The 13,156-nt window shown below is 41.1% G+C and overlaps 1 protein-coding gene across 7 annotated transcripts in view; it reads right to left on the bottom strand.

Moving 5' to 3' along the window:
- Positions 1–13,156, bottom strand: part of MCC (MCC regulator of Wnt signaling pathway) — a 181,717-nt gene that overhangs the window by 6,864 nt on the left and 161,697 nt on the right. For all 7 annotated transcript variants that reach the window (XM_085568156.1, XM_085568157.1, XM_021524798.3 and 4 more), the window contains 2 exons: positions 8,709–8,915; positions 7,658–7,755 (listed from right to left, as the gene is read on the bottom strand). In XM_085568156.1, coding sequence (XP_085424282.1) covers positions 7,658–7,755; positions 8,709–8,915 — 305 coding nt within the window. The remainder of the gene's footprint in view (positions 1–7,657; positions 7,756–8,708; positions 8,916–13,156) is intronic.

Here is a 13,156-nt window from a genome sequence, read left to right as displayed (position 1 = left end):
TACAATTTTAAAACTGCCTGAGTATCTTTACTTCAAGACACATTTCACAGAACAAGTCACACTTGAGGAGCCACACACAGCAGCAACAGAAAAGGCAGAGCAAACACCTTGGTTTACTCTGGGAAATGAAGATGCACTGGGTTAATGACTATTACACACTAAAACATGTAAAGTTTACTCCAGGGTGCTGCATCTTCTGTTTGAGCAGAAGATGAGAGATCTCAGAGCTGTATGTCACAGGCTGGCAAGAACCCCGTGCCTCACAAGTGTTACTCCCCCTGAGTCCCTCAGGTTCTATCACTGACCAGGCAGTTTGGTCAGAAAGAAGTGTCCGCACTTGTTTCTCTTCAAAACTGATCGCACAGTTAAGTGAGTAAGAGTTATCCTGAATCCTGAGGTGTTGTCCTAAGGGGATTTCCAGCACCACAGCACTTTCCTGACTGCAGGATGTGAAAAATCAGGCACTACAGGGCTTAATATGTCACAAGATTTTCAATATTGCATATGAACCACGACTCTACCATGAGAACACATCAAAGCTGCAAACCAGGGATGAGACTGCATTTGATGTGACAGATATATGGAACAGCCTACTGATGTAGGTATAGCCTGCTGCTGCCAGACAGTCTTCCAGAGTCCAAGGGCCAAACTGCCATGGAAGCAGACACACCAAACTCACACTGCTATTGTGCTCCAGGGGTGTAATATGGACCTCTGTGTATCCCAAGAAAGCACTTATCTGTGTATTTTGATGGGAAGGGGGAAGAAGTAAGTGTTTTTCAGAGAATACAAATTCTGTGAGCCCCTGACTCACACTCTATTGGACTGCAGAAGTCCACAGAGCTCCTTATCCCAACAATTTCTCCTCCAAGTGCATACTGCAAGCTGGACTGCAGAAAACACAGCCACTACACTTCATGTGCACAGAGAAAATGAACAAGTATTCCCAGAAGAGGGAATGAGCTTATGATCTGAGGGCATGGCTCACTTCCAGCACAAGGGTTTTCTGCTGCTGAGAAGTCAGCTGGGGAAATCCCTGACTGCTCCCTTTCCAGGGAAAAGCTCAGAATGAGTGTATTCTCGGCCTACAGCCTACAACATCTGCTAAAAACACTATTTTCAGTGAAATTACTAATATGCTGGTAATAAAGGCTTTTGTTTTGTATTTTCACAATCAAAACACTCAGTGGACAGTTCCATAGTGGTTTTCAAGGGCTTTTTGTTTCAGGATGGCTGAATAGGAAAGGGCTAACTGGTGTTCTCTGGTTTCAATGCTACCGCTTTAGACAATAGGGAATTCTGTCAGGGCCTTAAAGGAAACTGTTTCTGTCAATTTGGCCTCCACGCATTGACACCATGTTTGGCACACTGTAATGTAAACAAGGTCATGAGCACCTTATATTTTCCCTCCTGACCAGGCTTTCCCAGGTATGTCCAGGTTTCATGTGCTAGAAGTCTTCCCAGATTTTCCTGCTCCTTGCTGATTTCACTGAAAATTCCCCAGCGCTGCAAACAAGAAGCTGCTCTTCTCTGGCCTGCCAAAAGTTGATTTTTCTGCCCCTGGCTTGGAGTGCACCCAGCTAACTCCCCTTCTTTTGAAAGCAACAGCTACCACCCCTCTGCCCTGGGGTCAAGAGCACCACAGCTCTTGCCAATTCTGAAGCAAAAGAGGAACAGTGAGGTTTCTCCAAACAAGAGGTGAGAAACTTTCCCACAGCCAGGCAGAGAACTCTTGCAATCCCTAGGGCACATCTTCTTACTCATCAAAAGAGATCTGCTGTGGGCAGATCCCTTCAAATCCTGGCTCCCCTTGAGGAGTGGGATGACCCGGTTCAGCCCAGCACCTGCCCCTGAGCTCTGCAGGCACAAAGCCCTGACGCAGCAGCACCAGCAGCAGCCAGCCCAAGGGGACAGAATTCCTGGCAGAGCTATTCATGCTGGAAGAGCAGCCCCAAAACACGGGGGGAGGGGGAGGAAAGGCACTTCCTGCACAGTCCATAGCTATTCTGCAAGACCTCTGCTTTGAAGAGAAGGCACACATCTCCCATTCCACACTCCACTCCTACTCCTTCCCTGATATCCTCCCGTTGTAGGGAGCCTGGCACCACCCCTCACTCCCCTCTGACTTTTCCAGTTGAACAGGGTGACGCATGATTGCTTTCCTAGGCATCTGACTCCTCTCAGGAGATAACAGCTGGACATTTAAAAGGAATACAGATAAATTCTCTCTTCATCAACTAACTCTAACTCTTTGTCAGCTAATTCTCTCTTCATTCTCTTCATCTAAACTAACTTCGTAAATCAGGCTGACATGCAGAATCCCCAGGCAAATTCGAATGCAAAATGCACGCTTGCCTCACTGGTCTGGCTTGGCCAGCTAAGGGAAACAACCAGAATATAATAAATGTTTTAAAAAGGCAATAAAGCAACAGTACACAAATCCAAGAGAGCCACCCTCTTCAAATGCCATGTCTCCCTGGCTCACCTGCTGAAGCACCACCCGAGCTTGCCAGCTCCCTGTGCACAGGAGGCCTTTCCCGATCGCAGAGGTGACAGAGGGTGTTTCAAAATCCACTTTGCTGGTGAAAAATACCGTACTGCTTTTTTTTTTTGCTGATTGCCAAGATGCTCAGAACAGATCTCAAAAATGGTAACACAGTACCACAGACATGTGTTGCACCACACAGGCCAGGTGTGGTCCTGAAGCAACATACTGGCAGCAAAAAGGAAGAACAGCCCTGGAGGGAGGCAGCACCATGCCTGCTGCACTCACTGCTCAAACCTCCCACCCAGCTTTGCCAGCCCAGCCTGGAAGCTCTCCAGACCTGGAGCTATTTGGAGCTCCCTGTGATGATTCTATCGAAGTGCACAGCAGCTCAGCAGTTCAGATAACCACACGGTGGTAAGAACGACTTACTCTATGTCAAAAATAGCAAAAAAGACAAATTATGGTTGTCTGTGAGGCATATGGTAAAAATAGTTACTCAAGTGCTTCTAAGGAATCTGTCCCTGCTATCACCATGAGTCATTTCTCTTCTTGTGAGAAGGTTTCTCTTAGTGGGACTCTCCAGAGGGATTTCCAGAGACAGGCCATGCCTTCTGAAACCCCCCTGGAAGACAAGGGGAAACCACAGCAGGATACCTGCCTCGTGGATGACTGCAAGCCATTCTAATGTCTGGCTTTCAAATGCCTCAGAGCTTCTTATCTCCTCAATTTAATTGATGTGGTAATTGAAGAATAGAAATAAGCAAACACTGACAGAAAGCAGCTGAAGATGCATCAGTAGGTCCAGAACAAAAACCTTTGTCTCTCCCCCTACTTTTACCCACTGCATGTTTGTCCTGTACCTTGGTCAAAGAAAAGTCTAAAGAGTAATTTTAAAAATGAATGGATATGATGTGTTTTAGGCATTTCTATTTCCATTTCTGAGACAGCCTTACTGTGCTCAGCATAGACCTGAATTTCAATGATGAAATTTACTGACTGCTACTATCATGAAACTAAGGTCAGCCCTTGAAAATATGCAAGCTTACAGTGCCATCACACGGAGTTTATGGAAATTTAAAATAAAGGAAGGTGGCTTGATTTCTCTCTCACTGACCTTGTGTCAGGAAGTAGTCACTGCCACGCCTTGGCCAAGTTTTCTATTGAAATGTTTGCTCTCTGAGGAGAAGTTTGTCATGAAACACAGTTGGGGTCTTCAGACAGGGATTAGGACATAAGAGTGCAACAAACATTGTCTCAATAGACACCAGGAAGTTATGGCAATAGCATGTGTTTTTTATGTCCTACTAGAAATACCTGCAGCTTCCACTCCAAAGAGGTGGGACCACAGTTCTGTGCAAAATGTACCTTTTGTTAACAGACAAGAGCTCTTTGCCAGTCCTACTGATAATTGCTCATTTCCTCTCTCCGAAGTGACTTCACAATTAGTATCATCACTCACTACATTATATCTTAGTTTAGAAGTCAGCAGGCATGGTAAATACAAAGTTCCTTTGCAGTGTTGCCAGATGGAAAGTCACTCTTTTGTGAGGGAGATACTGAAACGTGTCTAGACTGATGGTTCATGTAATCCTGCACAGCCATCAAGGATAACAATTTTGTGCCAAATGATGATGCAGCTGAGGTCTGAACAGTCAGTCTAGTTACAAAGCGTTTTGCCTGCCATGGTCTTGCCTAGTGCTGCTAGATCCTTCCTGGCCAAGCATTTTAAGGATTTATAAATTATTCTCTAAATGTATGGATAAAATGCAACCCTACACAGACAGAAAACCTATCAGCAGCTGGAAATACAAGCACAGACCACAGGAGGACCTCAACCATCAAAACATTTGTAGCAAGGCCTAGGAAGAGGAAGAAGCTTCAGTCTTGCCAGCTTGGCCATTTTTCACAGAATGAAAGAACTTAGTAGAAGAAAATATCAGCTCTATCATCATTATCATCAGCCTTCTAAAGCAGAATGGAATTCTTACTGCCTCCCTCCTGCCACTTGTAATGCATTTACCTGCATTAATGCATAACCTGGTATGTGTCTACTGAGTTACAAACTCATACAGGTCACGCACAGTGCTCCCTGCCCCAGCAGAAGAGATCAAACCAGTAAGGAAGAGAACTCATTTAAGGTCTTTCCTCAGGACTGCACCACGTGTCTGATTTTGGGGTATTCAACCAAATCTTGTCTTATAAAACTGGCCTCTGGCACAATCATTAAGGTGTCAACACCAGACCATAAGGCTGCTGAGAACACATTCCTACCCTCTCAAGAGTAAGATACTTCCTGCCAAGAAGCCTGTTTATGGATGTGTCAGACGCAAGAAAGAAGAGACGTTGTGCCCATTGAATCACTCCATCATTCCATTAAGAAAAGAGAGCGGGAAAACCAAAACTGTTAAAGACTCTGGCAGAAAGTGTTTACATTTGGCTGGAATATGATATATCTGAATTAGTAAGCTTAGCCTGCAACACCAGAAATTGGTATAACAGATGTAGCTTTAACTGCATAGGACTTTAAGATAATTTACATTTATCCCAGTTAGCATAGTGACCATGTAAAAGACAAGTGAATTCTTAAAAAAGCTGGTAACAGGGGTTTTAATGCTGAGCACTACTACAGAAAATCCTGAGTTTTTCTAGAACTAATATGTTATGACCCAACTGCTTCTGTCTTGAATTTCTGCTGATGGGCACTAACAACATAGGTTTCACAACAACGCTACTGGATTCCAGATTTACAAAAATAGCCACATCTGCAGAGAGAAGCCAGCCTGGCTCTGTGGATGAGATTGTTCTGCTGTATGGCCATTTGCAGACTATGAGCAAATAAATGCTTCCAAACTACACCAAAACCCAAACTCCAACTACGCCCTGATGTTTTATTTGGGTTTCACTCTGTTTCAGTTAACTGAGAAGAACCTGACAATTTAACAGCAGCAGAAGGACAGAATGGGGAAGTAGCAGAGGGGGGAGCACCCAGAGCTTTAGTGTCTGTAAGGATGGGATAAGGAGGGGACAGGAAGCAGGGCCTGCTGATTGACATCACACTCTCTGATAAACAGACTCAAAAACCAGTGGATTTCTGCAGCTGTTTTCCCCTGAACCAGTGTCTACTGCCTGGAGAAACAATAGGGAGGACCAATTGCTGGACGTATGGACCAATTGTAACCAGTCCTGAAACACTCCTGAATGCTGGCATTTAGATACTGCTCTGGACCCTGGAGCATGACAGGCACTTGTTTCACCTTTCCTCCCACCTCCACCCTTCAGCAAACACAGCTACTGGGACCAATGCCTTAAATTATGTATTCTGGTCCTACTTCCTTGGCAGGTGAAGAGGATGCACTTGCAGAGGAGAAAGGACTTTGATCATTTTTAGAATTCTTTTGTGGATTTGTGATGGACTAAATATCACTGTGATATCCGACAGCTCATTTATCCATAACAGCAATTAGGGATTTCTGGTATTTTCTGTGGCTTAACAGGTTGCAGTAAGCTTTCTCCATGTGCTAGACAGACCTTCAACTGACTTGCAGAAACAAGACTTCAGGGTAAGGAGGGCTAAGCATGCAGCCTGATCTGGCTGGCACACTGATTAGGGAGAGAAATACCCTGTTCACACAGCTTGCAGGAACTGTGCTTGAGCCCCACTGGCAGCAGCAATCACACTTAGTACAGCTGTATTTCCATTACACAGAAAGCCTTCACAATTTATGTACAGTTTAATCCGATTATTTTTCTTCTCCATTTCTGCCTGACAAACTGTACTTGCGAGGCCCTCGGCTAGAAATCCATGCTAATCAACTTAAGGCCTAGTAGATAAAGCAAAGTTGTTTTCTCTGTGTTGTCAGCAAACCACATTTCATGACTATACTCAAACCTCTGCTAACTAAGGTTATTGGCATCTTCTCAAAATCCAGGAGCAAATAACAAGAGCTGGAAGAGCAGCAGCTTGAGTGAAGGGAGAAAATGCTGGTGGAGCAGCTGACACCAGAGAGCAATGTGGGGATACAGGAGAGGCCAATGGCTTTCTGCAGCATTTATATAAATTACTTTGCTGATTGGTTTTATCCACCTACATACAAATGACAGTTTTGATTATTTTACCCACAGAATTTTGTTCCCTGCATCATGCAAACTAAGTACTCAGCAACTGCCAGACTACTAAGCAAATGGTATGAGATGTATTGATTCTGCAGTGGTAATGATCTTACATTTTTACATAATGCCTTTAAGTGTCCCTAGGCACAGCACATGTTACACCTATGAAAAAAAGCACCTCAGGAATGAAACACCACAGCTGCCTGAAAGGACATTTCACTAACAAAGAAGGTGCACCAGTAAAGCAAAACACACTCTTCCCAGCCAAAATTCTTAGCAGAATTTTGGACTGGTTCTAAATATAAGAGCTAGATTAGACACCAGACAGCCATTTCTTGGTAAAAGTGAAACAAGTATTGAAACAATCATCAAAACTATGAATTTCTTTGTCATTAAGCTTACCAAATACCTGGTGAAGGAAAAGCTGCTGCACAAACAAATATCTAGCTAATGTATAACTATACTGAAAGCTTAGGCTTAAAACCTGGCTGTTGATAAAAGCTGTTTGTCAAGACATCAATTTTCTCTCCCATTGAAAAGCTAATACCTCACACAATGTCATTTGTAATTGAACTGTGGCTCCACTTACATACTCAAGAGGCAAATGGAGCATCTGAGTCATCAAAATGCCTGCAATTCCTACTCCCCCCAGGTTCTAACCTGCAGCCAGCCTTCTTAACCAAAGATCACACTTCAAATCCCGTCTTTACTAAACATTTTCTTTATACACAAGAAATGTGTCATGTCACTGTTTTATGTCTCATACTCTTGCCTGGTAGTGGTCATTACTGCCATTTTAAGAGTTTCTTTTATTTCTAAAATTCAACTGAATTCTGGAGAACCTCAAGGAGAATGGAGTTGAGCACCATGTGAAAGCAGCTAAAGAACAACAGCAGGAGAGAATGGAAAATTAGAAGGACTTTGATAGTTTTCCTTCTCACAGGACCAATCTGTGATCATTCTTCAAACCACTTGAGGGTCAGAGTGAAAGCTCAGAAATAAACTTTTCCCTGGATCTACAGGACTAGTCCTGACCCTAGTGAGGGAAGCTGTGCTTACCTCCTGAGTGCATTTGTCAGCTCAGCAGTCAGTTCACTCTCACTGTATGGTCTCAGCTCAGCAAGTGTTAGTGGTGTTGCAGTGCCATCACTGCACTCCTGAGAAGGAGGAAAAGACACTTGATTAGAAATTACCAAACATCTTAATGAGAAAATTCTGAAAGCCTCTTAGTTCAGAGTACCTTTAAAATGAAGGTGAAATAGACAACACAATGGTACAGCAACACAGCAGTGTATCATCATACTAAGAAATGGACTAAACAGATAATTACTTCACAAATGCCTCTAAATATTTTTAAACCACCACAACCCATTGACTTACAGAATTCTGCTGCTGTGTACAAAACTGCCACTACCTTCCTTGTATTTTTTTTGACACAACACATGAAACAAAGAGGCACTGGGATCAAGAAATTCAGATGATTTATTGCCAGGAATAAGGAAGTAAGACTTCATGTCTTGGTTTTTGTTTTTAAACACATAATTGACATTTTCTGGGGATACACCACTAGAATAAGACAAAGTTTTCCAAGGTATTTATTTCTTAATGCAAATTATTACTGCAAATGCAGAAAACTGTTTATTCTGAATTATTTTGCATTAAGAGAAGAGTCATCATCCTCAAATTATTACAATCTGACTTGGAGAAAGAGATTGTCAATACAATGCTCTAAATGCTGCAAAGAAATGAGTGGTCATGTTTTCATATTTTGTGTTTCTGGGAGAATGGCATTTTGCTTAGACTCCCTTCCAGTGTTTCCAGTGAGTGGCAACAGGCAAAACACATGCTCAACCACAGAAAGTTGTATGTCTGCCAAGACTGGCCTTGTGGTAGTCCTCAAAACACCCTTATTTTAGCCTATGCTTAACACCAATTCTGCAAAGTCCTCAAGTCACAGCATGGAAAGAACCACCTCACAACTGGGGAAGAGAGAAAAGATCTGCATACAGACAAAATAAGAGCATGATTAACATGCTAAAGACTGCAATAGGGATGGGAAAGGTTTAATTAATCATGTTTACAACTTTGGAAATGTAGCTCGACTCCTGACCTTGCCCAGTTTGTCTCTGCTTCCACTGCTGGTTGAGCTGAGAGACCTCATTCTCTGCTCTTTTTGTTCTTCCACTTCAGACTTCAAGTGCTCAATATGGACAAGGTAGGCCTGCTCCTGGGCCTCTCGAGTGCTCAGCTTCAATTCCAAAGCCTTCTTCTCCTTCTCCAGCAGGTAAAGCTGTGCCTTGAGCTCTGCCATCTCTTCCTGTTGAAGAAACATTGTATTATTGCATGCTGCGTCATGGGACTAGGAAGATGAAGTTAAACAAGATTTTCATCCACTCTTATAGCCTAAGTGTTCTTTTAATTGAAAAAACTTTCAGCATCCAGATAACTTTTTATAATCACATTGCAGATTTGTCAAAGACCCGTATATCTTCAGTCTGAGTATGATGAGCCGTGCCACCCTTTTATAATCTTCAGGAATAAGCTCAGAAGCAAAATTAGAATTAGACTATCAGAGATCTGAGAGAATTGCCACAGCTGCTGAAATTTCTCTGGTTCTAATTTGTCCATCAGCAACTATTGTCTTAAAAGCAGAAGTGTATGACTTTGTCCCTAAAAGCAAGATTTCAGTTTCTTATTGATATGCAAGAATTAATCTCAGTGGAAGAGGTTTGAGAGACTAGGACCTATTCAGTACCTTGTAATACCAGCCTCTGTGGTAAAATGAGTTATGTCAGAAAGATCAACTGAGTTTGGCCCCATCAGATGTCCATTTATAATTTCCCTCCCCTAGGTGGCCAGAAGCCCAAGTACACACAACTTGAGTTTAACAGAAAAATGCACTAATTTATTTTCTTCCCTAAACACAATCCACAGCAGATGGACACTGGTACTTGACAGAAAAAAGCTCAATTCTGAGAGCTCCTTCTTGCATCTAACAGGGCTGTCACCTATTGTAAAACAATGTCTGTTGCCTAGGGACAGACCTCTGTTTTAACATCTGTCTGACAGTGGCTGGGCAGAAGTTTAAGAGCAGGGCATGAGTGCAATGACCCTTCTTTTAAGCACATGCTCCAAGACTCCTTTGAAAGGAATAACTCTTGGATTATTCCTGAACCAGAAGGCTCTTTGTGATTAACAATACTTCAGAAATGTTTCTTGTACAGAATGCCTAGTTATTTTCTGTACCCAGAAAAATCCAATATCCACAAAACCTTTGAGATAGTACTAATAAATAATTTACATTAGGTGCTTAAAACCATCACTAAACTAACAAAAGACGGCCAAAACAAAACAAACAAAAAACCTCAACCCAGACTCATGTTTCCACTGTTTAGCTTGCCTTGCCATAGGTCACTTAATGGGTGAATACTAAGTTCATGCAGACATTTTCTGTATTACATTTCTCTTGTTCACTGTGTAAACACCTCTGAAAGACAGAAGTTTCTTGTTGTGTGGCCAGTCTTGGAACAAGTCACTATTTATTAAAACAAACAAACAAACAAAAAAAACCAAAACAACAAAAAAACCCCTAAAACCCCAACCCTAATCACAAAAATAATACAGGCATCTTGCCTTATTGTTCAAAAATAATGCTGTTCATATTTTAGTCATTATTAACAAATGTGATACAAAACTAAATCTTTACATGTATTTAGAAAAAGTTTTTATGTTGAAGATTCCCGGAATCTAAGTTCCTACCAAAAATCTACTGTCTGGATTAAGAGTAAGCAGTGCACACAGGTGTATCACAGTTACAACCATCACTGGCTTATTCAGAACCATGCAAAAATAAAATCCATATCTTAAAAAACCTGAGGGATTTGGAAAGGTTTGTATGAGCTTTAATGTCATTGATTTATTCATCTGTGTGTTTGTGAACTGAAGGTTAGAAGCACAACCAGTTTCATTCAATGTGGTTTACATAAATTTAGTTGTTAGGCAAACTCACCCTTAATTGCCTCTGTCAACAGTAAAAAAAATGTGAACAATACTGATAAATAATGATGGGGAAATTTTATTACAGGAGTTGAACTGGATAGTCTGATATACTCAAGTGTATGCATTTAACTTCTTAAGTCTCTACTTCTAAAGCCATTAATCTACTTAGACTGCTTAGTGAAGGCTGAGAAGTAATTTGAACAGAGCATTTTGACACTTGTATGAATAAAAGATACTTTCGGCTGTCCATGTGGCATGGTCATGACAAGACCTTTCCTGGCTAGAGGATGAAGCTAGGCAAATTCAGTCCAGAAATAAGGGGCATTTATTTTCTAAAATAAAAAAGTGAATTTATCCACTACAGCAATGAATCTCTGGAACAGGTTTTTCTCATCATGCGAAAATTTTGACTTATTTTCATAATTTTAATGTATCCAAATTCAATAAAAATTTGACAATCAATGTTTAACTCCTTTGTTTATGAAGACAGTAAGATTAGATCATCATATATGAATTCAGCAGTTTGCATCCTGTCCCAGAAGACATATCATGCACTTCCTGTATGTTACTTTTCTCATGTCAAAACAATGTGACTTGGAAGCAAAGAAGCAAAAAACCCCCAAAAAACAGGGGAAAAGTTAAAAAGCTTGTGTCAGCCAGTGTCTTACAGAGGCTCACAGAGAAGGAACAGGAGGGAACAGAAAGGCTGATGGTGGCTAAAAATTCAAACTGCAGTTGAGGATTGTGGTATGGACCCAAGCCATTTTAGGAAAATTCAAGTAGCTCAGGTTTACTTAGAGAGTCAATATGCAGCAATTTTTTCCATGAAAATATGTTTTCTGAAGACTGCATCTAAATTTAATTGAAGTGACAGCGCCACCGTTGTACATTTACTATTTCCCTTTTTTTCCAGTTACAGGTTGCTGTGAAGCTCTTTTGCGGTTTAACACACCTGCATCTTCAGAGTGTGAGCACAAGTGGCATTCACTAAATGAAAGCCTGAAGGAGGAGGGAGGTAGCAAGTGCACCTCTTCTAGGGGACTGCACAAGACTTAATACAATCCATGCAAATTCACAAGCTTCAGGTATCAAATCCAGCAGTTGTTTTGGGACTAATTAATTTAATATTGAGGGATATTTTATACTTGCAGTCATACTGTAATCCTGACTTTGGGCAAAAACTTGAATGGAAAATAAAAAATTCTAATTCAAAATAATCAGAGATACCACAGAATTCTCAAAATCAAAATCTGTATTCTATTTGGTCACATAGGACTCTAATGTTGCAAGAAGTTTTTAAAGTCACAGAAAGTCATGACTCCAGGAAAACCACAGTAAACAAGGTGGGACATACCAGGCTTCAGAATTAAAACAAACATCACAGCAGATAAATGTCATGCTCTAGTTAACTGTATTTCACTATACAAATCTGTATGAGCATGAAGGGCTGTAACAACTGTGGACAATGGAATTCTTAACATTTTCCACCAAGAGACTGTAGTCTCAAAGCACATATGAGCAACATTATCAACACCTGTACACAAAAAAGGAAAAATTATCAGTGTAGAAAGCTGAGACTTCTTATCTAGATTAAGTCCTTTGAAATTCAGAAAGGCTGTAAACCAAGAATTATTTACACCCATCAGAAGTAATCTCCTTGCTAACTGGGGCATGACAACAACTGACCTCGAAGCAAGACTACTCAATGACAAACCCAAGACAGAATGTATTTGGAAACATGGTTAATTATTGCTTGAAGCAAAGAATTGAATTTTCTAGAAGTAATGGCAGACCACTAAGTCTTATGCTCTGGATCAGTAAAAAGTAATAATGAACAGGGCAGCATAGAAACAACCCTCAAACTGCCTTTCTAATTAATAATGAAGAACTATTGTTGTAAGGGTATTTCAAACTGATGAGGTGATCAGTTTTTACTGGAAATCAGAAATGGAAGGTGCCAAAAGATGTGGCAGAGATTCCAATGCAGAACCAAATTTTGGGAAAACAGCAGGAGATTTTAAGACCCAGCAACACAGGAAATCATTGAGTAGCTTGGTAGAGCTATATTGTCCTTGCTTAGAATGTAGAACAGAGAGGACAAATTAAAAATGCTAAACAATGAAGTCTTCTGCAGACCATCTGCTTCAAGTTAAATAAAATACTGTAGGGAAACTTTAATTCTCCATTTGTCTCAGAAGGAGGCAGATGCATATGCTGTGTAAGATACATGTTTTATATAATTGATGCAAAAAATATACTCAGAAAGCCGAAGTGATTCCTGACCTTAGGTTCAACTCTGGTCTAGCCTGACAAACAGATGAGGAGGTGAAATGCAGACCTGAGCAACAACCATGGAAGCTAATAGGTAACACATTTGACAAATCACAAATTTTCACAACTGAGTTTTCACAATGCTTCTTTCAGAAATGTAAGGTTTTCCTGCAGTTGTGAATTTCAGCGAAGTACAAGAAATTACAATGAGTAACAGTACTGTCAGTTTCTCCGTACTGCATAGGGCTGAAAATAACTTCACACACCTGTGCAAAATGTGTGTCTATT

The sequence above is a fragment of the Lonchura striata genome, chromosome Z, assembly GCF_050655825.1.
Source record: "Lonchura striata isolate lonStrDom1 chromosome Z, ASM5065582v1, whole genome shotgun sequence".
Taxonomy (NCBI): Eukaryota; Metazoa; Chordata; class Aves; order Passeriformes; family Estrildidae; genus Lonchura; species Lonchura striata.
This window is presented reverse-complemented; position numbering and strand designations above follow the sequence as displayed.